Below are 27444 nucleotides of genomic sequence, written 5' to 3' on the forward strand. Positions count from 1 at the left end.
CAGACCAAGGTGAAGGAACAAATTACCCCAGTGTATTTTATACATATCTTAACTTTTTCAATTCAGCGTGTATATAGTGAAAAAGTTATTACTCGAAAAGTAAAGAAACTGTTGGCATGTCGGTGTGGTGGTTAAGAGACACCCCGCGGCGGAAGGTTCGTTGCACCGTGACCTTCCTGAAAACGCAACCGCACCATCCGGAACTATGTTTTTGTGACAAGCAAACTTAAAAATCCTGCCGTGTTTCAAAAGCGACATGGTGTCAATTAGCGTAGTTAGTCATGCCTCTTACCTTCCATTTCCTAAAGTAGGTCTAGAGTTAAACATTAGAAGAAGAGGGGAGAGAGGGATCACGGTTGGACGACCTCCAGCAAATGGAAAATTAAATAGATTCAGCAAAGTGCTTCATGTGTGCGTGTTGAGCTGACACCATGGGCCCTATTTTAACGGTCTGAAACGCAAGTGAGAAGCGCCAAGCAAGTAGCTTTTTCGGCGGTTCTATGGCGATGTTGCTATTTTACCGGCGCATAAATGACTCTTGCGCCCGGCGCAAATCTAAAAAGGGTTGGTCTGAAGTAGCCTAATTACCCGTAGGTGTGGTTTGGGCGTAACGTGCAACAAACCAATGAGAGTGTCAGCTCCCATCCCCTTTAAGACCCATGAGCGCATTTGAATCTGACGAGTTGATATTTTGACAGCGCGTTTGCAGTCTCCGATGAGACAGATGCATGACCACATTAATTTCAAACTTCAAATGGCTCAGTTTATGGCCAAATAATATGGCCTAATTCACACATGGAATAGCGTTTTCTTCCACAACTTCAGAAACACTGAGTCCTCAAATAAATTTCGGCAAAGAAAACTTAACACACATATGATATGCGGTAACTGTGGTTCTATTTAATGATATATACGCAATACATTAACAAACTTAGTTTCTTACCAGTATTGTATGAATTATCGTCATCGACTTGTGTTCCTAATATGCATGTGTCCCCCCGTTAATATACATTGCCATGGACTGTATCATGCTTGTTTAGTTGCGTGTTTAGTTTGCGTGTGTTTAAACAGATGGACGCACACGCGCGCGCCCGCTTTCATTAATTATTTTACGCATACACACACGCGCGCCAACATTCATTCATTCTTTTTAACACTCACTCGCGGTACAACAATGTTTTCTCACGATCAAAGACTCATCAATCCTAAAAGTGATGGGCTTGTACACGATGTCTGTGTCAAGATCATTCCCTAATTTACAGGCGCGTGGCGGTGGAGGGAAAAGAACGCTCTGCGCCAGTTGCAAACTATCAACGACACATGCGTCAGTGTAGAAAGTATATTGCGCCGGATGCAAGATAGGGCCCATGTGTGTCAATGGAGAGAGGAGTGGTGGTGCAGGTGGTGGTGGTGCAGGTGGTGGTGTGTGTGCGGACAGGGGCGCCGAAAAGGGGGGGTAAAGGAGACGGATTCTAGGGGCCCATGATGGAGGGGGGCCCGGAGAGGCCCCTAATGATGATGAAATTATAATACAGAAATTATTATACTATTCTTTTCATGGGGCCCAAAATCCCTAGCGGCGCCCCTGTGTGCGGAGTCTATGCAAAGACAAAGTCTGAGCGACGCTTTATGTGCTTTAAAACTATCTTGATTTTATCCACCTTAGAACACGAGGATCAAGAGGACTTTTATTTTTTTGCTGATTACACCTGTTTTATTAACAATCTGTTGTGTAATAACTTAATAAATGAGTCGTTTCATAAGCCCAGGCCTACTTGTCATGCACTGAACGTGAGGATAAATAGATATCACCTGGAGAAGGATCATAAGGCAAAGTGTTTTACTTTTACATTATGGGGGTATTCCTGTGTTTAAACACGGGTAGCGACTGACCAATGAAGTTTTATTCATTTGTTACAATGAACAATGAATTAACATTAGTTAATGCAGTGATACCCGGTGTCTAACAACCAGCAGTTGAAAAATGGCCTGGTAATATATTACTAATGGTGTTCATGTTAAAAAACGTATTAATTAATGTTAGGGCTAGGGTAACCCTAAGCCTATTTTATACAAATGCATAAATGAATACCATACATACATACCTAAATGATTACTAAAAATAACTTTTGTTATTGGATGCTTATTACTGCAATAAATCGTCTTAATTAGTAGTTAATTACTTGCTCAGTAAGTAATATTCTCTCTCAGCAGTATCCAAATACAAACAACCCTGCAATCACCCCTGTCCTTCTGAGAATATAAATCAGTCGTGCGCTCATAAACTCTTGATTCCATGAACACGTCGGCATGAAGGCAATAGTTTCCCGCAACACACAAAACCCAGGAACACATTAAATGAAAAAGTCAATAACACAGAGAGTCTACGATGTGATTGTGACCTTTATTTTGTGCCAAAAACATACAGAGGAACAACACCATTTCTAAATGAACTGCACTCTAAGGGAATCAGCATAGCCCTGATCAATGACAGAACTCTTTTGGCTTGGTACAAGGAACTAGACTTCATTCGTTGCAAAGGGGAAAGCATGAGTCTTAACCAAAACCTCTCTAATCTCAACTACAAAAGACAACCGCAACTGGAGATATAGGACTTTGTAATTGCTCTAATATATATAAAATTGTACTTGTATCACTGCATCATCAATTAACGTTATAAAAATCTATTCAGTGGTTAGTGGTGATTGTTAATTGTGTTAAGGAAATTGTTATTGCTAATGTGAAAAGCTTTCCAGAGTTAAAAATCTGGAAGAAAAAGACCAACCCCTAAAACAAAACAGAATTCACAAACACGTGTACATGTTTACATATACATGTTGGCATACATGTAGTCTACATGTTACATATACATGTACACCACACACACACACACACACACACACACACACACACACACACACACACACACACACACACACACACCATGACTTAAACCCATTCAGTACAAACCCAAACAAATGCACACATCAATTCATCAGAGCAAATTAGGACTAATGTGTGAATCTCTTGAACAAAAACAGCGGAAGAGTCCATCTACAGTACACAGACATGATTTCCCAGTGTCAATATACAGTACAGCCAAAGGGGGCGCTAGAACGAACTAAACGCAACTTATACGTGATGCATAAAGCACGTGACGTCCATACACCTACCCCACTTTTATACCGGTTATAATTCATAACATAACATTCAACTCAGCATTTGTTACCACCACTACTACCACTACCACCACCACCACTACTCAATGAAGCAAGTCAAAAGGAAGAGGAGTTATACAAAAATAAAAGCATATACACAAATGAAATATGACATCCGTCAGTTGTGTGTCATGTCATGTGCCATCGTTGATGGTGTGGAATGTTGACTTTGGGATCGATTGGATAAATGGACTGTGCGCCACGGAGCGTAGCGGCCTGTCGTCCGGCGGTGATTGGTGACGCTGGCACTAAGGAGCTCTCATCAGCGCCTGGAGAGTTCTGGACAGATTCACATCCATACACGTCCTCGTTCTCGTTCCGCAATACAAATGAGGCCTCCTCCGTGGAAAAAAGTGGCGCCTCGTTTTCTTTTAAAATGTCAGAATGAAGAATAAGGTGCATGGTTTGGACACATCTGCCGCCAAGACTAGAAAAGGCTTCAAAATCGGCCATTAGGAGGATTTTGCATCATTTGAATAGAAAAGGGTGTCGGGGAGAATATTTTGAATCACTCAGTTTTGCAATCGGGAGTCATGCCCTGAAATCGCTTTATTTATTTTGTATTAAAGCTAGCTGAGAATCAAAAGTAGAACCTTAACCCACGATTTCATCATTGCTCTGATTATGATTTTTATTATTATTTGGCTCAGCAAAAAAATAAAAGATAAACAAAAAATCTAACCACGAAAGGTCATCTGTGCCTTCGCGTCAGGCATTCAACGCTCAGACGACGCCGGAAGCCTCAGATTCATAATCACCAGTACTTAAACGCCAGTCTCTTACAGGCAGGCTAAACAATAGAAAGTGAGAATAGAAATGAAAATATAAGCTGACGTGACCTCATTCTCAAGCTTTGTGTATATGGACCTTGAAATGAATTGCTGATTATACCATAACACAGTACTTTAAGCCTCTCTCAGGAAATGCAAAACAAGGGTTCGATTTAAGTCTTCCTGTAGAATTGAGCGTCTGTCCATGGCCAGATATAACTTGACGCGTCTAGAAAATATGCATTCAGTCTCTTTTGATTATTCCCATGATGGTATTCTTAACAAATATAAGAATCATGTGTTCACCTTGAAACATTTCTGCAGAGTCATTCCATCACCATTCACACCAAATATGAAGCAGACACCCTGTTCCCATCAGGCAAGAGGCCTCTTCTCTTCTTCGTCGTTTCCATGTTTGTAATTAGAAAGTAAAAAACAAAAATGTCAGGAACCTGACACGATGACCGCCATCGCATTAGTATCCAAAAGACGCAAGTACTGCAAATTGTCTCTCCGTCGTGGGTTTGTCCCACCAGGACTGGAATGGAAATAATGCTACATTTGTACTGAACACCAGAAGAAGTTGAGAGGAGGGGAGAGAGAGGAGAGGAGGAGAGTCATTCAGCAGGAGCTCGACGTTAAGTGAGGGGGCTACTTCTCCCGGTAATACAGCAGATAGGCCTTCAGCGACTCCGGCAGCGGCAGCGCCGTGATTTGGTCTCTTAACACGTTCGCCCGCTTCAGGATCTCCACCTCGCCAATATCTCTCACCCTCTCCCCTCCCACCTCCTCCTCCTCCTCCTCTTCCTCGAGCTTCGTCGCCTCCTCCTCCACCTCCTCCTCCCCCCCGCAGCCGCCCAGCTTCCTGTGCTGCTCCACCACCTCCTCCTCCGCCTGCCGGCCCCCCACCACCATCACGCCCCCTTCCTCCTCCTCCTCCTCGTCCTCCTCGCTCTCCATCGTCTGGGGGATCAGCTGGTTGCCTCCGAAGACGTAGGCGTTGAGGCGGCGCCGTCTGCACCGCCGCCGCCGTCGCTTGCGCTTCTGCGGCGGCGCCCGCCGCGTCTGCCCCGCCTCCCGGCCCTCGCCGTCGGCCCCCAGGGCCCTCAGTGTGCGGCGGATGTAGACGCGGGACAGGTCCTGGAGGCTCCGCACACTGAGCGGGGCTGTAGGACATCAGCACATGGGTAGAAAGACGTGAAGAAGAAGGATGGACGTGGTGGGGGGAGAGGGGAGAGAGGAGAGAGGGAGGAGAGGGAGGAGAGGGAAGAGAGGAGAGGGAGGAGAGGAGAGGGGAGGGAGGAAGGAGAGGGGAGGGAGGAGAGAGGAAGGAAGGGGGAGAGAGGAAGGAAGGGGGAGAGAGGAAGGAAGGGGGAGGGAGGAGCGGGGAGAGAGGAAGGAGAGGGGAGGAGAGAGGAAGGAGGGAGGAGAGAGGAGACAGGGGAGAGAGAGGAGACAGGGGAGAGAGAGGAGAGGGGGGATAGAGTGAGGAGATGGGAGAGAACGTCAGGAAGCGTCAGTGTCTCTCTGAAAGGATGATCCTCTGAGAGGGACAACGTTGGAGGACAGATAGAACTCAAACTAAGAACGACGTTATGACCTCATCTGTGGGGTTCGAGTGTATCAAGTGATGGTCTTTGGGGTGTCAGTCGAACCACATCTTTGTCGATGGGGTTTGAATTCATCTCGATTTGAATGCAGCGTTTTTTAGAACATAAAATAACGACAAATAACACTTGGGGGGCGAGATAGGTTCCGGCGAGGAGAGAGAGAGCCGAGGAGGATGGAGAGAGGGGAGAGAGTAATGTTAAACTCACGCAGTTGGACAGAATCAGGTTTGTCTCCATCCGCTCTGCTCTGCTGAACAAGGGGAGCGAAGGACACGGCTAAGATGTTTTTACTCTCCCATGTGCACTGGCCGGTCCTGGTAATCTGGGTCAGCTAGAGACAAGACAACAGGCTCACCATGAATCACAAAACAACACACAAAATACAGATACATACGCGCGCGCGTGTGTGTGTGTGTGTGTGTGTGTGTGTGTGTGTGTGTGTGTGTGTGTGTGTGTGTGTGTGTGTGTGTGTGTGTGTGTGTGTGTGTGTGTGTGTGTGTGTGTGTGTGTGTGTGTGTGTGTGTGTGGGCGTGCGTGTGCGTGTGTGCGTGTCCGTCTTGGTAGACGGCTTGGAGATGAAATGGAAGCTTTGACCTAAATTCAACTCATTTTATCATTGTTTTATGTCACAACTACTATTACTACTATTTTATGTCACAATATGATTTATTGCCAGACGGGTTACACCCATGCAAGTGATTTGTCTTCCTCTTCTGAAGGAAGACAAAACACAACGCTACAGTAAAAAAACAAACGTATACTAAAGATAAAACGTCGGTCCAATCTGCACTCCCTCCTTCTAATGGCTGCAGGGTTGGTTTTTCATCACCCGTTCAAAAGGCTTAGGACACGTCCAAATCAGGGCCCACGGAGGCCCCCCTTTGATCCGTCGTAGGAAAGATACACGACTAGAGATCAAGCCGCCCGAATACCCCGACGTCTCAGGCTTCACGGCCCCGGTCGGGCCCAGGAGTCCCCGGGAAGCGGGTTTAAATAAAGTCTAGGAGTCGAGCAGCACAGCGGAGCACAGTGTGTACCAACCGACTCCTCTCCGCGCGCTACGTAACCTTTCACCCGAACCCCAGGGCATCGAAACATTCCAGCATTTAACATTTTTCGTTCACAGAAAAAGGAGAGGAAGAAATCCGAAATATATTTTGAACACACTCTCCTGTTTCCATTTCGCCGGGCTGCAGAGTTTCACGATCTGCGGCGCTTCAATAATGCATGAGGGTATTTCATAACCAGTCTCGCTGGCCCCGGAGCCCCTTCCACAGCGGCCCTCTGTGCAGGGCGGGCGTCGTGTGTATCGATGACTGCCGGCTTTACCGGCGTGTTATTCGAGGGGCCCCCCCGTCCCCACTCACCTGGTCCTCTATGGGCATGACCAGGACGCCTCCGATCTTAAGCAGCACTTTCATGTAGTTCTCGTGGTCCTTCTGCACGCCCGCCCCGCAGTAGATGCGGTCGTACTGGTGGCTGTCGGTGGAGATCTCCAGGCAGTTCCCCACCACGAACACGGGCTCGCAGAACTCAAACCTGGAACCGGGGAACAGAACGGCAGAATGAATAATTTAATCAAAATAATAAAAAGCGATATAAAAATAATAAAAGTGCATTCGCGCTGTGCAACCCCGGCTAAATACTTTCCCGGAAATCCTTTTTCACACGGCTAATTGGTTTAAGTGTGAGAGAGTTAAAAAAGAATGTAATAAAATTAAAAAAATGAATGTAACACATTTGGATCATTTAATTTGCAGGTCTTAATGGGAGGAGAAGCTGCAACGTTTAAAAAGTAAACAAGAAACCGACAGCCTACTCACTTGTCGAAGCTTTCGCTGTTCTTTACAAAGTCATCCAGCTTCTCGCGGGCGTACTCCACCACATCCTTGTGGAGCTCGACCCCGTGGTTCACGCCGAAAGGCCCTTCAGAAATGCAAAACATTTCCAGAGGCTTTAGAATCAGAGCGACACCTTAACGTGCACTTTGCTCTGGATCCTAACCTCGCAGTTTATGGGCGACCATTCAGGCCAATTCGATGCAGCGTTTGCTTGCAAAGGCCTGTGTTACACTGAAAATTATTTCCATTGAAGAGGTTGTATCAGAGGTTATCGGTTATCCCGTCATGGAGCTAATTTCTGCATACAATAATGAAACCTTGAATGTTAAAGAAGCCAACTGAGGACTTTGGTATAGAGGTATACAACCCTCTTGACACACTTATTGTATGTCGTACGTCTTTGCACTTAATGTACGCACCTTGACTGGACTACAGAACCATATTATCATATTTAAGACAAAAGTCTGACGAAGGTCTAGTACCAAAAGTAATTAAAACACAGAAACTAAAATGGATTGAAAAAAAAGGCAGAAGCCTGGTCCATCTCCAGAGCTCTCCGACTCGTAGCAGAGTTGTTGTTGTCTTTCCAATCAATACTGAATACTATCAGAGGCACCGGCACTCCAGCTGGGAGGCAAGCGTCTCTCTTTCACAAAACACCCACGCTGCCTTGGTAACATCTCACCAAACACCAGTCAAACACCACCGGGGGGAACCACGCCACCAAAAACATCCCCCCCCCCCCACCCCTCTTACGGACTTATTGTGTATTTGTCCGTCCTGGCACTTACTGTAGCCCCTTTAGTATGTTGTACGTCATGGCACTTATTGTACGCACTTATTGTGCGTTGTACATCCTTGCAATTGAAAATAAAACTTTGTGCATTGTGTAGCATCTTGTCCTAGCTATCCTTGTTGTTTACGGGGAATGGGTTAACCTAGTGCTTGTTAGTGCTTGGCACTAACAAGTGCCAAGCAGGAACACGACAGCTGTTTCTCTTTCTTCCCTCAAATGTACGCATTGTAACTCATGTTGGATAAAAGCGTAATGCCTCGAATGTAACCACCACCACCACCACCACAACACCACCACAAACAGGGACCTTCACCACCACCACAACCACCACCACAACACCACCACAAACATGGACCTTCACCACCACCACAACCACCACCACAACACCACCACAAACAGGGACCTTCACCACCAACACAACCACCACCACAACACCACCACAAACAGGGACCTTCACCACCACCACAACACCACCACAAACAGGGACCTTCCCTTCACCACCACAAACAGGGACCTCCACCACAACACCCACCACCACAAACAGGGACCTTCACCACCACAACAACCACCACAACACCCACCACCACAAACAGGGACCTTCACCACCACAACAACCACCACAACACCCACCACCACAGCCAGGGACCTCCACCACCACCACCCCCAGCAGCCCCCCCCCAGGAACCCACCTACGATGAGGCCCACCATGGTGCTGAGATAACCCGTCCCGCTGCCCAGGTTGAGGAAGGAGAGGCCGGGCTGCAGGCCCAGCGCCTCCATCACCTCCGAGTAGATGCAGGGCGCCGACAGGTGGATGTTGCCGTGCTTCCAGGCCAGGTCCTTGTAGGCGTTGTCGCGGTAGTCGTCCAGGTAGTAGTCGCCGCGGTCGATGGCGCGGAAGGCCCGCTCCACGCGCTCCGTGCGGATGTACTGCGCCTCCTTCAGGTTGTCGATGAGGTCGTCGTTGTCCTCGCCGGCGCTCACGGCCCCGCCCATGGTGGAGCCGGGTGGATGGTGGAGTAGATGTGGTGGTGGTGGTGGTGGGTGGGTGAGGGGGGGGGGGGGGGGGGGGGTGTCTCACAAGGTCATGGATCCAGGAGGGAGAGCGGAGGTGCTACTGCGGCGGAGGAAGCTCAGCCCACAGCCGCGGCCTGGACATCTGGGAGGGGAGAGAGGAGAGGAGAGGGAGGAGAGGGGAGACAGGAAAGAGGGGGAAGAGAGGGGAGAAAGGGAGGAGAGGGACGAGGGGAGGAGAATTGAGAGAGGGAGGAGAGGGGAGAGAGGAGAGATAGGGGGAAGAAGGGAGAGAAGGGAGTGAGGGAGGAGAGGGAGAGGAGAGAGGGGATAAGAGGGAGTACAGAGGGAGAGAGGGGAGAAAGGGAAGAGAAAGGAAGAGAAAAAGGAGAGAGGGAAGAGAAGGAGGAGAGAGGGAGAGAGGGGAGAGAAAGAGGAGAAAGAGGAGAAAGAGGAGAGAGGGAGGGGAGAGAAGGAGGAGAGAGGGGGGAGAGGGAGGAGAGGGGAGAACAGGATGGAGAAGGGTCAAGTCAAGGCCCTGCGCCCACAGCGGGGTCTTCCCGCTCTAAACGCCGGCCGGGGGATTAGAGTCAGCATGCAGGCAGACTTTTTTGTCTACGAATCCGAAAGCGAGAGGAGGGGGAGAACAAAACAGCTGGCTGGGAAAATAAATGGAACTGTGTTTTTGAATTGGATTTTGCCCCGAGGACAGAAACAGCTACTAGAGAGAACAAGTCATTTTTCAGACAGCAAGAATATATATATATATTTGTGTTGCTCCAAGTATGTGAGCAATGGGTTGTATGCATACTGTTTGATTGGGATATATGCATGTACACTGTAAGCACATAGGCCTTCACCAGACCAGCTGGCCTATAGGTGTACTGGATGAACCTCGACATAAATCACTGTTGAATAGGATGCCGCCGGCTCTGAGGAACACAGCAGGAACACGGGGAGCGGAATTAAAAATACATTAGCCTGCTTAATAATTAAGGATCGTTTAGAAGAATAAGAAATTGTTGCTCCTAGTCGGTTGCAGTGTGTGTATTCATTAAACAAACATGATCCTTTTGTTCAAAGTGCAACGGGCTTATCGTGGGAAGCAGCAGCAGCTGGAGCCTTGAATGCACCCTCTCCCAGCATCTCCTCAGGCGAGCTGACGCGACTGGAGCTGGAGCTGGAGTTAGAGTCAGCGTCGCAGCCGTTTTTCACTGGGTGCTTATCACTGGCATGCTCATGAGCCATCATCAACAGCCATCATCATTGATTCACCTTCATATTTACAGGTAATGTGGCCGTTTGTTTCATCCTAACCCCAATCTACCCAGCCCCCACCCCCAGCCCTGCTCCTCACGATGATCAGGATTAGTTGCTGTGAGGGTTTCTGAGTGGAGGTTTGTTTGGCTCAAAAGCGCCCCCATCTGGCAGGTAGTGTGTATTACAAGTAAATAAATGAGTATGTCCCAGTTATGGGCCCTTCGGTATACTTCAAGTGTAATCACATTTGCAATGGATATCCAGACAAATGCAGAACAACGTTTGGGGATAAGTCCATTAGGGAAGGCCAAAAGCCGTGAGGTAGCTCCAACTTCTATACAGCGCAATCAAATCAACTATTTTCACCCGTCTCTGCACCATGAAACGCAGAATTTGAATTATTACTTTGTTTAAAGTTAGGTGAGACGAAATAATCTTCTCTGCATAACAGAGTACAAGACTGTTGGCTGACATCTTCGCAGGCGAAAGACGCACATCCACAAAGTAAAATAGAGCGATGAACATATCTGCCGCCTGCAATATGCATCCAATCATACAGAAAATGGAGTCTAGTCACAACCTCTCTCCAGACTCCATCCTTCTGAAAACAAGTCTGACGGGGAATGGCTCACCGGCAGTCTGCTCAAACTGAGCACACTAATTGCTCAGGTTGGAGCCAACTTGTTTGTGAAAACACCCTAATCAGGCAGCCTTACCGCCAGTTCCCAGAAACACAACCCATGCCAACAACAACACATGCTCTCTCTAGTAATATAACCAGCTATGACAGACTCTGACCACCTCTGCCCTACTTTGCTCCATCAGCTCCATCATGTGAGCTGAATGCTAGCTGAATGCGGGGTCATCCCTACGTGCCCCAGGTCCTATGTTCCCCGGGTGCGAAGGGTTAGGGTCAGGTGTAGGGTTAGGGTTAGGGTTGAGGGTTAACCCTAAACCTTACCCTAACCCTAACCATAACCAATCGGAGGAGAGCCATTCTAACCAATTACAGGCGAATCAGAGGAGAAAAAGGCGCTACTTGCCCCTACCATCCTACGAAAAAATGATTTGCTCGCCGGATCCTATGTTCCCTGGTCACATAGAAAGCGGGGAACATAGGACCCGGGGAACATAGGAGCCGGGGAACATAGGCCCCGGGGAATTTAGGACCCAGGGAACATAGGACCCGGGGAACATAGATACGCTCCCCTAAATGCTAGCTAATGGAGTTCAGCTTTCAGCCTGGTGATAACCAGTGTAAACAACAGCCTTGTTCACTAAGCATATTGAATAGAAACGTGTTGACTGTGTCCCCCAATCGGTTGGAGTCTACATAATTCACCTTTCCTCTGTTTCTATGGGTGGATCCGTCTGCAAGCAGCTACAGTCAACCATGGGAACTGCCACCCAAATAAATCATTCTAAACTTAATTCAGCACTTGGTGACTAAAGCCTTCTGCCTCAACTCCGAAAATAGACAATAGACTGCAAAACAAAATGAGAATCGCCATTACAAGTAGCATCTCTGCCAATAATGTAAAAAACAGTTTCTAGCTGTATATATTTATAGCTGTATTCCGCCTTAACCCAAAAACACAACAAACTCTAATCCTCTTCGATGTATAGTTGATAGGAAAACGGATGTTTGAAGGTTTTTCGCATGGTTCTTTTCATGTAAGGCTGGGGTCCCTCTGCTCTACTCTGCGGTCCGAACCAGTGTGGCCATACTGTACAGTGACATCTGTACACTGGTGTCCGTGAGGGCCGCACAGACGTTGAGGTGAACAGACCGTGCACCATCGCTGCCCTTGGAAGGCCCGTCCGCCTGCCAGCATCGGTTAGCGGGGGCTGACTTCAGCCTGATGAGGTGAGGAGAGTGAGGGGAACAGTTTGTCTGTGCAGCCCTTTACTGCAGCGACTGATGAGGAAGCATTTAAGGGGATTTTCACTGAGTTCTAGCTGTGAAACCATGCATGACATAACAGGTCTGATGTAACCTGGAGGGCAGGGCCGGCAGTTGACAGGGGTTGGACTCGGCTGAACCTGAGGTGAATACGTATGGTAGCGAAATACAGTTTCGATCGTGTTTTATTGGGCATTTTGTAAATCCATTGAAACGTAAACCGGACCGGAACTGGGAACTGAAAGGGGGGCTGGTTGTAGTCCTTTCACTTGGTTCTAGCCCTACCGTTGAGACGGAGAACCGAGCGAAAGACTACAAGCGTCAAGCGGCCCCCTAGTGTTTTGTTTTGCAGGATCACTACTAGTTGTAATTATATAAAAGGTAAAGGTCCAGATGCTTGAAGCTAGACAAGGATATTGCATAGAAGCAAAAGTTTAGGCCAGCAATGATGAAACAACTAAAACTACTATAGTTATTGTTTGTAAATTTGATCTGGTAAAATGATCTGGTAAAAGTAAATAAATATATTCCTGCCAGAAATATAGGCCTGGGGTTTTCTCTTGGAGAGGAGCTCTACTTTTTCCAAGTTTCCAATGAATAACTAGCTCTGTTCCGGCCAGTGGAGCTATCGTTTCTGCAGTGCATAACAGCAACAACGTCACCCCTGTTTCCAAGTGTTTTGGTTTGAGGATGGTTTGGCACACCATGTGCAAAGTTTAAAACACTCACCAAGACCGACTTCACACTTAGCTTATCTCAGACCTCTTAATCAACCACCTACTCGCTCTGATTAATCCACTGCAGAGTTGAATGGCAGCATGGATACAGAAAGAGATTCAGGGAGACAGCCCAAGGTAGAGAAGAGGTAAAGAACCAGACAGCAGCAGGAAAACGCAGTAGTGGAATGAGGGAAGAATGAAGGGTAGCATTGAGGAGACAGACAGGGAGATAATGGAGGCAGCGACGATAAGAAGTTAAGGCTGCGCGTGCCCTGGCCTCGTGCCATTCTAAATAAAGGAGAAAGTATTTGCCCAAAAATGTGGGATAACATTATATTGTTCTCATACGGTTAGCTAACATAGAATAACGTAAATGAATAATGAGTTGTTGTTGTTTCCTTTTTTCAATGAATGACAAGAATGCTTACTTAAGGTGGGAATAAGAAGTGTCCCTCACTCCTTAATAATAAGATTTCGCTTAATACCTACTTTATTTTATTTGTATTATTGTGATCTATGCTGCTACTTCTTTTTTACATATTTTTCTTTGTACTTATCTTTGTCTTGTATTATTGCTGCTATGTGGCTGTTGAGGAACCAAGCCTGTGAGGATGCTGTTCATTGATTACAGTTCAGCTTTCAATACCATAGTCCCCCTCCGCCTGATCGACAAGATGAGGTCGCTGGGGATCAACACCCAAACGTGCAACTGGGTGCTCAGCGTCCTTACTGACCGCCCCCAGGTGGTGAAAGTGGAGGGTGGTGTAACCTCTGGGCCGCTGACCCTCAACATCGGTTCCCCCCAGGGCTGTGTCCTGAGCCCGCTGCTGTACAACATCTACACTTATGACTGCACAGCCTCCGGAAGTTCAACCTCCATCATTAAATTTGCAGACGACACTGTGGTGCTGGGTCTTATCTCTGATAACAACGAGCAGCCCTACCAGAACCAAGTGGCAGACCTGGCACTGTGGTGTCAGTCCAACAATTTGGCCCTAAATATAATAAAGACAAAGGAAATGGTGGTGGACTTCCGGCGGAAGCAGGACAGCGGGTTCACCCCCCTCATCATCAACGGGAGGCCGGTGGAGAGGGTTCCTAGTTTTAAGTACCTGGGTGTGCACATCACTGAAGACCTAACCTGGACCCTCCACACACAACATGTGACAAAGTCATCTAGGCAGCGACTGTACTTCCTCCGGAGGCTGAGGAAATTCAAGGTCTCCCCTTCCATCCTGAAGACCTTCTACTCCTCAGCCGCGGAGAGCGTCCTCACAGGATGCATCTCCGTCTGGTACGGAAGCTGTACCGCTCAAGACCAGGCCAACCTACAGAGGGTGGTGCGCTCAGCTGAGCGGACTATCAGAGCGTCCCTACCCAATGTGAAGGACATCTACCACAAGAGGGTGGAGTCGAGGGCAAAAAACATCAGGAGGGATGACACACACCCCAATGCCAGCCTCTTCACCCTGCTGCCGTCGGGTAGACGCCTACGAAGCCTTAACTCAAGGACTGAGAGACTTAAGAGAAGTTTTTATCCACAGGCAGTGAGACACTTGAATTCAAATTTTTAATTCAACACCTTATTTTTAAATTTGATTTTATTTACATTTTTTATTTTATCTATGTAAATTAACTAATTTATTTTATTTTATATTTTTATTTATTTTTGCACAGTGTGGAGCATTGACCCTTTAACATTTCACTTCAATTTATTGTATGTGACAAATAAAAACACTTGAACTTGAACTAATAATTGTACTCTTGTGTACTTGTACGTTAAGATGTAATAAAAGTAATTCTGATCCTGATCCTGATAATTCACCCATGGTATCAGACGGTCTATGGATGGATACTACTTCGGAAGGAGCAAGTGTTGCACATGTATGACATGTGCAACCGATTTTGGAACGGAGCCCAGGTTTCAACCCGGTGCACCTGTTAGGTGACGAGTCCTAGATCATGTTGCCAATCGAAGGCTGGAATTCCATAACAACACGATATGCGGACATGGGGACAATGGGCCTACCTACATGTGTTACGCATGGACACGAATGGATACGAAGCTGGCAATCGTTTAGGGTGCATTGTTGTATTTCTCACTAATTGATTCGTGGTAAGATCTAAGATCCAAAGTTGGTGTAAGCAGTGATCGCGTTGCTCTGTGCAGCGTGCATGACCCTTGTTGTCTTTCACAGCAAGGCCCGCCCCCCTTTGATGACCGACATATTCCTTAGCCAATCATGTCATCAGCTGATCATGTGCCACAGTTGCCACACAGAGTCTGTCCTTTCGACCAATCACCGTGCGAAAAGAGCTGCTTCACGTTGCGTGTGACGCTCGGAACAAAACAAAAACATTGTTTTCATGAAACATTGTCTGATATATTTCCCTTCTCTGTGAATAATGTGTCGTTTAAACGTCCGTGCAAGACGGATCCACGGTGATCATGTCGATCGAGCCACCACACTGCGCGTAAAACACAACACTGGCGCACCGTTAACACTTATTTCCGCTCTTCCACCAAAAAGGCAGTGCGATTGACCTCAATCTTTAATCGAGGCTCGTCCATCTTCAAACGTGTGACGAGACGTCAGTGTGTTAATGTGGTCCGGGGTCTCAGTCTCCCCCCCACACTCACACACACCGTGGTTCTCCTTCACCACCACCGACGCTTCGCTGCTTGTAAACAATCGCTCCCCAGTTTGCTCGGTCGTCAGGTTTACGCACTAAACATTTTGCTGGTGGGCCATGCATGTGCCATAAGAACCATGGACTAGGGCAGGGCTCGTCCCGGGACCTTCTGACAGTTTAGAAGCAAGAACGCGGATGGGTTCAGTCTAATGAGCGGTCTGAGTGAGCGGCTAGGCGCCTAGCCGCGTTGGGCCTGAGTGCGCCACCGTCCACCGCACAGACAAAGCGGGTTAGATAATCAGCTCTGCTGCTCCCCCGGACGGCGATCACAGCGAAGAGAGCCGCTCTCCTCCAGTGGTTTCTGCTCCGACTTTGCACGATCACGGTGGATAAATCCTCAACGCAAAGACGTGCGATCACAAAAAATAAACTAACAACTAAAAGTGGAAACACTCACCGTTCCGCGTTGGTTCAACTCCCCTTGACTGACGGACGCACTTGGAAGGAAATGTTTGGTTTGCGTGTCGGATGCGTTCAGCAGCGAGCTGGTGTAAGTGATCTAGGCCTGGCTATAGATAGCGGATTAGTTATTTAACTTACATCGCTCGTTAGGTGGACGTCTAGGACACCGACGACCTAGTTGTTCTTTCTTATTTTTTTTCCACGCAGGAGAACTTAACAGCTGAGAGGATGTAAACACAGATCACGTGGTCTGCAGTTTTAGTTAGGGGCGTGCTGTTGCCGACACTGTCCGTCCGTCGGTCTGTCCCTACCCTTATTGTTGAACACTTACTTGAAAGTTAATATATTACAATATTTGATAATACTTCATAGTAACACACACACACACACACACACACACACACACACACACACACACACACACACACACACACACACACACACACACACACACACACACACATCCAAGTTGCCTCAAGTAAGGCATTGGAATAATATGGTGAGGAAGAAACTGCCATGCATGGAAGCTTGTGTCCTTGGGATCAAAATACCAACCACTATGAAGCGAGAGGCAGGGCCCACTCCAGCTATTCGCCTGGGCTCGCGTTGATCGAATCACACCTTAGCAAACAGCCTTACTAAAGGAGGTGAGTATTTAAGAGCCGCATCCAGAACACTACTAATCTGTGTCAAGGTAAGGCTTCATGAAGGTTTATTGGTGCTCATTTGAGTTTCCACTTTTATTTTATCAAGTCTTATTTTATTCAAACAAGTACTTGATTGAGCCAACAAGATAGGTGAGCGACGATGTTTTGTGTTGGGGTAATTTAAAAATATATTTAGAAATCCCTTATGTTGTGAATGAAGAAGCAACAAGCACTTTTTTTTCCTTGATCATTTCCCCCTGTTTAGTTCATTGTGAACGTTGTGCAGTCTGAATTCTAACCGCTAGGTGGCGGTAACGCCTAAAAAAAGTGTCGATGTGGAGGTTTGGTTAAAAAACGTCAAATGGGATCTTAATAGAGTAAATAAAACGGCATACAAACGTTTGAAAAGTTTATTTCTACCATACACAAACTGTACAACACACCGCATATCTGCTTAATATGAAATAGTAAAAGTAATAGGAAGTTTCAATTTACAAACTACTTCAACTGAAAAATCATTACAATTTATTGTAAAAGGAAAGCAAATACGGTACACTTTGATATCTTACTAATTTCATTCCACAAAAAAAAAACAATTTCACATTACAAAACATCAAATACTACCAGGGAAAAATAAATATTATTCACAAAACTTCCTGAGCAAACAATGTGTAGTATTGGAATTAAATATTATAACTTCTAAATAAATTATTATAGCCGTACTATTAAATAATAAATCGTTTAAAGATCAATGAATATTTGGATTAAATAGCCTACAGGGTCATACATTTTCTATAATTTGGCTCTTTTGCTGTTACATTATTTTTGTCAAAATAGATGTCTGATTTTGTTTGCATTAATAGGACGCGTTGCTTGAACAAATAAAACTGGTCGGACTTTCACCGCTTTCAGAAAGACATGAATACAGTTATAGCTGTAACTGCAATGGAATTGATTTACCTGTCTATAAAACGAAATTAACAGTGCAGGTAATGCAAACAACTAAAAAGCCATGATTCCATAAGCCTGAATGTGTTTAGTTTGTCATATAAATGAGACTTTACATTGCAGATTGAGATCTGATCTTAGGTCTTTATGGATGGAATCTCTAAACATCTTGCTCTAGGAAATACAGGAATGTTTTAATGTAAGACATACTCAAATGGAAAGGCCTATAAGCATTAGAAAAAAATCAATAGTAACAAATTAACAAACAAAACATCACAACTGAAATACTTCGTCATAGCTGTTTGTCAGATGGTGTTTTTCGATCATTCCCACCAGTTTTTTTCTCCATGCATACCAAAGTTCAAATTAACATATCTATCTCGATTCGGATGTTTTGCAAACAGCTACTGAAACGATGGAATTCAAACAGTCATTAGAAATAGTTCCTCCTTTTGAAAGTAATCATACTGTATAATAAATTAGACACCATCCACGTAATACTGTGACTGTCCTACCACAAAACATATTACTGTATACCTTTATTGATTCATATACATTTAGGCACATACTGTATGCACACTACTTCGGTGTGTGTGCACAGAAGGCAGTTTAATATTTATATATTTCAAGAAACGGAAAGACATCTTTACAAAGTGGGTTTTCCAAGTGCCGTCCGCCTGCACTCTTTTTGTGGCATAAACTGCAAAGTTGACTGTGCTGTTCAGGTCGTCTGAAGGACATCGAACAATGATTTATTTACTTGGTGCCCTCTCTTCCTGTGAGGCGTTGGCCTTCCACATTGCTGGAACATGGGGTACACAATACATACAGTACAAGTGCAATTGCATTTTCTTGATCTCAGAGTTCACTTTGCTTTACCATACATTCAGTTTTCAGCAAAGAATAAAAAAAAAAAAAGCAAAAGCAAGTGTTAAACGTGATTTTGGTAGCTTTGTACTTTTTAGGTGGAGGGTGTGGGGCGGGGGGGGGGGGGGGGGGGGGATGTCTGAAAATAAGATCCTCAACACTAGATGGCGAAAGTAAACCGTGATTGAAAATTGGAATGTGCTTCGATGTAATTTTACAATGTGCAGAAAGTCAACCGATTTGTCAATATCAACCATTTTACAATTACATAAATAAATAGAAATCGAAGAAAAAATAAATACAATGGCGAACAAATATAATAAATAGCAATAATATAATAAGTATGACGTGAATCACGTATAGAATTTAAAATCAAGCAAACCATACAAAATAATTAAGTGCAAGAGAAGGTTGTTTTTTTTTCAAAATCTCACCGGGAAATAAACATATCAAGAGAGGGGGACGCAACAAACAGCGAAAGCATTAGGAATCTGGCTGGTCCTTTTTTCTCAGTGCAGTGTACTTATCCTGTGGAAACGCTGAACATTTCCAAAAAAATATAAAAAGCCTTGTGGTATAGATGGAGCCCAGCCAGGCCGCGCTGTTCAGGAGGGCCGCGGAGTGCTATTATTCCAAGTCAAAGGAGCCTCTTGGAAACCCCACAGCTCAGACGTGAATGCCCTTAATAGCCTGTTTAATGTTATCCAAGAGCACCTTGCACTCCGGGGAGTACTCATGTTCCGAGTTGTTGTACATGTCAGTTAATGTGTTCACGTAGGCTTCGAAATTATGCTCGCTGATGGGGCCCTGCGACAAAAACAAACAACAACAGATAAATGAGTACAAAACATTGACAAGTGATGGTGAAAAGGTTTAATTTTTGGGGGGTTTTGGGGTGCTGTGCAGGCGGTGCCGTACCATTTGGGGCAGTTGGATGTCGGTGAGGCTGTTGATTAGCGTCTGGCTGAGACGTGCTAGCTCCTTCAGCAGGCTGTCGTTGTGCTGCTCGATCATCTTGTTCTCCTCCTCGATGGTCTTCAGGTTGCACTCCATCGACGAGATCTGCTTTCGGAGGGGAAGTAACGTGGCTCGTCAAATTGGGGAAAATGATAAAGCGATTGGGTCTGTGTGTTTTTCTCTAAAATCGAAGTAATTAGAAACATGCTATGTAAAAATACTGTTGACTACGACGTACTGAAAAATGTATCTCAACAACTGTCCGTCTTTTACTAATACATGATTGGTCGAGTGGACCAGCCACAAGCTTTACAGCTGAGCCTATAAACTCATAAATATATCGAAACCAAGGTGAGGTTTGGGTGAAGCTTTCAGTGCAGGCTTGCTGTAGCGGTTCAAGAATACAATCCAATTGTGTCTCAAGGCCTAGTGCCACGGAGTAAATAGTTACCTGGGTTTGGAGCTGCATCATGTCCTCCTCTATCTTCAGATTGGATTCATTCAGCTCTTTAATTTCATGATCCAAATGTTGTACTTCCTCCCGGTTCTCAACACCTGAGTGAAAACACACATCCCAGTTCTAATTATGTGCAAACTGGTAATTACTATGTGTTCAGAGAGTGAATGTGAGATGATTAAATAAACATTTCAGTTAAGCGAAAAGGCTTTCGGTTTCCTGTGTATACATATCTATAAACATATATTTATGTATATTTTTTATAAAAAATGTTTCATAAAAACTGCTTACCGCTACTGGCTTTTAGTTTGATAGTCATCATCTCCTCTCCAGACTGCTTCTTCTTGATACTCTGTGCGTTCAACGGGCAGCCAGACAAGCTAACACACACAAAAACACAACACACAGCAGAGATCAGACCCAGGGAAACACGCCAAGCAGACAAACGTACACGTCTTAATGAAACAGTTGAAGGTGAAGTGAAATGTCTCTATTGTTTGGAATGCAAAAAAAAACGTCAACCGTCAGTATTTGTTTGTGGAGACAGGACAAAGGGGACCTCACCTTCTGTGAGTGACAAAAACATTATTGGCATGTCCGAGGCCATTGCAGCCGGGCAAGGGACAATGGGGCAGTTCTTGCTTATTTGCCTTCCACGGAAAGGGTAGTCCGTTCATAGAGGACTCCTTCTGCCTCTTGGCAGCGAGGGGGCAACTGCCTGCACTTCGGTGTGAGGTGTATTTCCCTGATATATGGCCCTGTCCGTCACAGCCAATTACGGGGCACCTATCAGATAGATAAAGAGGTCAGAGTGGGGCTCATGTCGCTCGTTACGCTTGCACACAGGAAACAGAGCGTCAGGCGCCGCTTTTCAAACGTACCGCATGTCGTGCTATTTGTCATCAGATACCTTAGCTTTCATATTAGCATATCCTGCAGCATGTTTTAGCACTGGATATATAATTCTATACAAACACTGAATATGGGTTCCACATGCCGACAGGGTAAAGCACATACATTTCATCACATCAGTCATAATCCCAGAACTTAAAACAATATTTAAAAAACGGGTATATATTCGAATGCAATTATTGTCATCGTTTATTAAAGAAATTAATAAAAAACAAGCTCACTATATAACTAGACAAGAAGATTTGTTTGACCATTATGTTGATTAATCCAACCAAATGCTGATTAAAAAGCAAGTCCCCCTAAACTAGAAATTTACTCCATTAATCATGTAAGCTTTAAGTTACGGCTAATCCACTAAAACTTCAGAACAGGCAAATGCTCTGTTAAGTGCATGAAATGTTATTAATGTGTGTGAGTTCCAGTGCATGTGCGTGCGCGTGTGCGTGCGTGCGAGCACGTTTCAATGCATTAAAAATTGCATTACTGTTTGTGGCGCAAACGCGTGAGTGCGTGTTCTTAACAGAATATCATTCAGAGGGCTCACGCCACAGCCCTGGTCTGTGTGTGTGGTTTGCCGCAGGTCAGTAATGGACATGAATTACACATAATTGACATGTAATCCCAGCGTGTGAAAGAATGTGATGGCTTTTTATTTTTTTACCGTTCCCGGCCCAATTCCCTCTTATTGATAAAGGTGAAGGTTCACCTGAGATGCTACACACTACAAACACACTCACACTCACACACACACACACACACATGCACAATTGCACACGCACACACAAGCTCACACACACACACACACACAAGCTCACACACACACACACACACACACACACACACACACACACACACACACACACACACCCTCTGCACAGAGTGCAGTGGCGGCAGCGAAAAAGCCTGTTTCAGCCGATTTTTTTGTGTTGTTTTGTTTTAGTTACTCAACAAAGCCAACGCACTTAGAGGAGCGAACAACACGGCCGCCATTACTGCCACGCAGCGCGGCTAGGTCACCTGGTGGAAGGCACTAGAACAATACCAGAGTATGATCCATATATGGAGCTGCCATGTACAGCAATCTGCCCCCCTTCCCCTCTGGGGTCTCTGAAGCACACTGCATCTATTCTTGTCTAATTCCTAAGCTCACCCCCGCCATTGCATTAGTAATTACAAAGGAAAAAAAACGATAATAAATAAATAATATAATGCCCAGATGTATACTGTTCATAAACAACAGCTTATAGGTTGGACTGGATTTAGGCAAAAACATCAATTCTATTATTTATATATTTATATATATCTATGTGCGTGTTTGTTTTTCGCCGAAACAACTGTGCACTGGGAACAGTTAAGCTTTGACTACAGTGAGCGGAGTGGAGCAGTTCCACGCTTTCTTAATATAATTACCAAGAAAGCCCTCATCACAGAGTGCCAGATATCCCTATCTGGCAGTCGGCGCAGCACACAAACCTGAAAAATCCCCCTCTAAACATGTGGCTAATCCTTGTAAAATAATTCACTAATGTTACAACAACAGAAATATCATTCCCTTTGTTCAACTTAAAAGCTCATTGATATAATGCCCTTTTGCGCGCAACAGTGACAGTTTGTTGTGTGTGTTATTTTTTTCTTCGATTGTTTGACATTCAATCATTTAAAAGCCGAAACACAGGACTCCCTGAAGGCCAATGTGTGGGACCTCTTACTTCATCTCCTGCTCCTCCTTCTCCTCCTTGTTTGGCGTGAGCTTCAGACCTCCTTTCCTGGCCCGCGGACATCCTGACAAACTAGGAGAGAAAACAAAAGCCAAGAGCAAAACACAAACACGTTTACAACCACTCTTACTAAGACTACTGAATAATGTCATTAAGAGGAAAAACAAGAACGAAAAGCAAAACTCACACATTTACAACCACTCTTACTAGGACTACTGAATAATGTTATTAAGTAACCTTTCTCCTCTATAATCCGAATCAATCCGAATCCGAATCACAATTGCTTTTATTCCATCTTATTCTACAAGCACACAAGAGTACAATTCTTAGGCTTGGTTCCTCAACAGCCATATACACCTCTGTGTATATACACCTCTATAGATGCTGATCTGAATGCTACCTAAACATGTCTTGGTTATTATTAATGCCGTTCTAATCGTGTGTTTGTTAACTCTATAGCAGATCGTGTTACACTGATGAACGCTATGAATGAAACCCAGCTATGTAAATAAATGATCCAACACACTGTATGTACTCTTGAACAGATCACAATGTATGCTCAGCAGTGGCGATTTTCCCTCTCTCTCTTTCTCTCGCCCTCTCTATTGTGATTGGAAAGGCTTTACCTTCTGTGGGAGGCGTAGTTCCCAGTCACATGACCCGATCCGTCGCAGCCAGGTGTTGGGCACCTGCAGGGAGAGAGACATAGGTGTCAGGTCACTCTCTCTCTCTCTCTCTCTCTCTCTCTCCCTCCTCTCTCTCTCTCTCTCTCTCTCTCTCTCTCTCTCTCTCTCTCTCTCTCTCTCTCTCTCTCTCTCTCTCTCTCTCTCTCTCTCTTTATTATTGTGAGGCTCTCTCTCTCTCTCTCTTTATTATCGTCAGGATTGGGAGCATCTGATTGAAGAGAACATCAATAACCAAGATGTCCTCAATGTTACCATTGAGCAAATGGCCGGTCACAATGATGATGAATACACATGGGGACACACAATACATACACGGTATACACAACACACAACACAACAGGGACACCTACTCACGACCCAAAGTGGAAACAAAAACGAGGACCACAACACAAAACACAAAGGGAGCCGGGGTTTGGAAGCGAGAGCAGATCTTTGTGTGGACGATGTGCGTTCAGCCCCAGAATACATACTTTAATTCCTGAGAGTTGGCTGCCATCAGTGACTTGAGCGTCTTGTCAGCCAGGGGACAACCAGACACGCTGACGGGGGATAAAGAGCTCAGTCATCTCAGTGCACTCTTTGATCAGAACACAATGCAAACGCACACTCGGGCTATTCCCATACAATACACACCGCCTTGCCTGTTTTTCCTGCTTGTTTATTCAACCGATTTAGCACCACAACCCCCCCCCCCCCCCCCCCCCACCCTACATCACCCCCTTACTCTTCATACAGTAGCGCTCTTAGTCACCAATAACACCATGATGATGCCGTAGGGGGATATCATCGTTATTTATGATTTAAAAGCACTATTAATCTGACGCTGACAAAGTCAAACGTGTAGCTCTGCTGTCGTGCTTGGTGTGTGTTAAGGAACGAGGCCTATTCGTTAAAAGTGCAGGTGATGCGTACCTTCGGTGGGAGGCGTAGTTCCCTGTGACGTGGCCGCTGCCGTCGCAGCCCGGGGTGGGGCAGCTGAGGAGAACACACAGGGCATCAGTTGGGGGTCGCGCTTCACATGGAGCAGAGATGCTGGGTGTATGGGTGGGGTCGGTATTGTCGACCAGAGACCGTCTCGTGGACGCGGAGGTTAGAGTTAGTACGGCCAGAAACTTAGTAGAAAGTGATGGGACTGATCGACGTTCAGGCTAGTACAGTTAGTCTACGAGTTATAGGAATCGGTCTGATGATCGACAAACCCCTCTGTGGCGTCTTACGTCCTTGCACTTAATGTACGCACTTATTGTGTGTTGCACGTCCTGGGACTTAATGTACGCACTTATTGTATTTTGTACGGCCTGGCACTTAATGTACGCACTTATGGTATGTTGTACGTCCTGGCACTTAAAAGTAGTACTTAGCATTGTGTAGCATCTTATCCTAGCTAGCTTTGTTATGCAGGTAATGGGTTAACCTAACCATTGAAAGTGCTTGGCACTCGGTTCTATGAACATCCTTAATGTACCGACAGCGACATATTGTTTCTCTTTCTTCTGAAAAATGTGCTTATAGTAAGTCGCTTTGGATAAAAGCGTCTGGTAAATGCCCTGAATGTTAATGTAACTTTACCTTGTGAAAACTACAGAATCCAACTTCTTTTGGGATTATCTAAAATATACGAGAAGAACAAGAAGCGTTTTCTATCTAGATCTATTCAAACCGTGTTTATTAAGTAAATGCCAATGCAACAGCTTTTTTCTACACCTACGTTGAAATATGTATGAAAGAAGTGAATCTGGGACGGACACTACAAAACGCTCTGCCCTTTCATATTGAACTTGGTTCAGTGAGAGAGAAAAACCCCATTTCAATAGATGTGTTTGCGTTGCGGTTGCAGTTTCCTAGGGAGATCATGCAGTCTAGTGACTAGAAGGCTGAAGAGTTTATAAGCTTGTACCGGACATACAGGCAAAAACTCACTTTCACAAAGATACAAATCTTCTCCACATGAACCTGCAGACATACCGTATCACAGTGATATATAAATAGATATATATATCACAGAGAGAAACGCTAGCTAATAACAGAGTGTGTGTGGTGGGCCAGTAGGTTTCATCTGCATCGTACAGTTCATTGGTATTAGACCTTTTTATCCAATAGGAGGGCTGATCTGGAATTACTTTTGTTATTAATACCGCTCACCATCTGTCCATTGACCTTTTTTCTTTAAAGGGGAAAACTTTGCGTTAGGCACACATGACTGCTTCAAGATGCCCTCAAGACGGGCCCACCTCCCCTTTAAATAAACCAAACCAGCCCCCGCCCTCTCCCCCCTCTCCCCCCTCTCCCCCCCTCTCCCCCCCGCGGTGATCCTGACAGCACAATGTACCTCATTAGCTCCTTCTTAGCGTCCCGTAATAGCAGCTTGTTTTTGGGGCTGTTCATGCCGCCGTCGCCGTGGTGATAGTGTTGCTCCTCCAGGGTCATGTCGTCAAAGTTATCCGGCTGGTGGTCGAAACAAACGCACCCTCATGAGTGAATACATGTCCATGTATCAATACGTATTCATGGGTCGATACATGTCCCCTTCAGAACTTTCACATAAAATGTGTAAAAAAAAAAAAAAGGAAAAATGGAGATTTCACAATGATCTGCTTTGACCTGAGGGTTAGTAACCAATGGAAAGCACTTAATGCTCTTTAAAGACAACCCACCCCCCTCCCCCAACACAGACACGCACACACACACACACGCACACAAGCACACAAACACACACACACACCTCCCCCCCGAGGATATGGAGCAGAGACTGAGAGTGATAATACTTAAAGATCCTGATAGTGTGGGCCAGACTACCCATCGTTTATACTCATACCTAATCTGAGCCCTCGCTGTGTGTGTGTGTGTGTGTGTGTGCCATGTATAGTCACGCCGTTCACATTGACTTTTGTCAGAGACGGTGTGCTCTGTGTCGCGGTGCCAGATGTTCGGAGGCTGGGAAGGAGGTCACATGTGTTGTTTGGCCTGTTTCGATGTCATGAAGACAAAAGGAGGCGGGACACTTGTGGGAAAAAAAGCAGCAGTGCAATGAAATGCAATCTAATATATAAAAAAAACCTACAACTGAAGGCTATAGAAATAATCTTCTGAAAACATAAACCAGATTAGAGTTGTCTCGGACCCTCCGGGCAAGACATTGTAAAGAGAGCAGATTAGCCTTGTTCTGATGCAAGTGTGTCGTATGTTTGATGAGAGATGAACAACTCTTAATAGAGACTCCAGTGTTCTCTCTGTCTGTGATGCTTTTCCTCCCAGAATGCTTAGACATATTAATAGATTTATTTATTTGCGTCATAATGCTCTCTAGGAATACAGGTTTAGATGTCTTTTGAGTTCAAAGACGCAACTTATCACACCCCTCAATGGAGAAAGTTGTTAAAGTCATAGAAAAAACGTATCTGGTGTCTCATGACTCAAATATTTTAGCAGCGTGCTCTGAAACAGCGTCATTAAGGTCACAAAACAACAACCTCTTCCTTTCTGCATTTCTACAGATTTCCAGTTTCTCGGAAGTCCGTCACCATGACAAAAATGAACGAACGATTTTCTGTTACTATTTAACGCAGAGGTCTTCAACAGGGGGTCCGCGACCCCTAGGGGGTCTGCAGAAGTACTTCAGGGGGGGTCGCGAAAGTTTTGGTTGATTAGACTTTGTTTTTATATTCCCCCCGCAATTTTTTTCCACAAATTGAATTTTTTTAAATGCACATTAACATGAATCCAATACACTAGCCACGATTACATGGACACTTTTGATTCGATTTCTAATCAGAATAGCTCTATTCCTATCATGCGATCCGAATGTACTATATATATGTCATTTACAAAAGTGGTAAGCGTACGTTCGCACGTACGTACGGTCTCTCGCGGTCTTTTTAATGAAAGCCCAGCAGGAGAGCTTTTCTCTGCCTGCTCCTTCAATTACGAAGAAGGACAGCACAGCGACGTAAGTTTCTCGTCCGGTCTTTATATCTACCCCCCCCCTCCGCCACAAACAATACGTATTTGGATGAGAGTGCGCAGCC

The 27444-nt window shown here is 45.3% G+C and overlaps 2 protein-coding genes across 7 annotated transcripts in view; both read right to left on the bottom strand.

Annotated features, from left to right (window-relative positions):
* Positions 1–2385: 2385 nt before the first annotated feature.
* On the bottom strand, positions 2386–16483 carry pcmtd1 (protein-L-isoaspartate (D-aspartate) O-methyltransferase domain containing 1). 2 transcript variants are annotated; one of them, XM_030362802.1, is made up of 6 exons: positions 16366–16483; positions 8925–9394; positions 7422–7524; positions 6966–7137; positions 5806–5929; positions 2386–5154 (listed from the first exon to the last, which is right to left on the bottom strand). In XM_030362802.1, the coding sequence occupies exons 2-6, from the start codon at positions 9229–9231 to the stop codon at positions 4640–4642; spliced, it is 1221 nt and encodes a 406-aa protein (XP_030218662.1). In that variant the 5' UTR covers positions 9232–9394; positions 16366–16483; the 3' UTR covers positions 2386–4639. The 2 variants fall into 2 exon arrangements, with proteins under 2 accessions (XP_030218662.1, XP_030218661.1); XM_030362801.1 differs by having other exon boundaries at positions 16223–16470.
* Positions 16484–18821: 2338 nt separating this feature from the next.
* The window catches only part of st18 (ST18 C2H2C-type zinc finger transcription factor), a 40215-nt gene continuing 31592 nt past the window's right edge, over positions 18822–27444 (bottom strand). For 2 of the 5 annotated variants that reach the window (XM_030362741.1, XM_030362743.1), the window contains exons 13-22: positions 25749–25864; positions 24332–24394; positions 23890–23958; positions 23360–23422; positions 22725–22805; positions 20668–20889; positions 20395–20483; positions 20098–20201; positions 19608–19754; positions 18822–19496 (exon numbers count right to left, since the gene is read on the bottom strand). In XM_030362741.1, coding sequence (XP_030218601.1) covers positions 19356–19496; positions 19608–19754; positions 20098–20201; positions 20395–20483; positions 20668–20889; positions 22725–22805; positions 23360–23422; positions 23890–23958; positions 24332–24394; positions 25749–25864 — 1095 coding nt within the window. In that variant the 3' untranslated portion in view covers positions 18822–19355. The remainder of the gene's footprint in view (positions 19497–19607; positions 19755–20097; positions 20202–20394; positions 20484–20667; positions 20890–22724; positions 22806–23359; positions 23423–23889; positions 23959–24331; positions 24395–25748; positions 25865–27444) is intronic. The other 3 variants (XM_030362742.1, XM_030362745.1, XM_030362744.1) reach the window with 3 other exon arrangements.

Source organism: Gadus morhua, chromosome 8 (assembly GCF_902167405.1).
Source record: "Gadus morhua chromosome 8, gadMor3.0, whole genome shotgun sequence".
In the NCBI taxonomy this organism is placed as follows: Eukaryota; Metazoa; Chordata; class Actinopteri; order Gadiformes; family Gadidae; genus Gadus; species Gadus morhua.

What these genes read in the sequence shown, in the direction of transcription:
- pcmtd1 (XM_030362802.1), bottom strand. Translation starts at nt 9,231, where the DNA reads ATGGGCGGGGCCGTGAGCGCCGGCGAGGACAACGACGACCTCATCGAC. An exon ending in AACAGCGAAAGCTTCGACAA is followed by an intron (nt 7,138 to 7,421) that starts GTGAGTAGGCTG and finishes CCCCGGTTCCAG; the next exon opens with GTTTGAGTTCTGCGAGCCCG. An exon ending in ACCTGATTCTGTCCAACTGC is followed by an intron (nt 5,155 to 5,805) that starts GTGAGTTTAACA and finishes GATGTCCTACAG; the next exon opens with CCCCGCTCAGTGTGCGGAGC.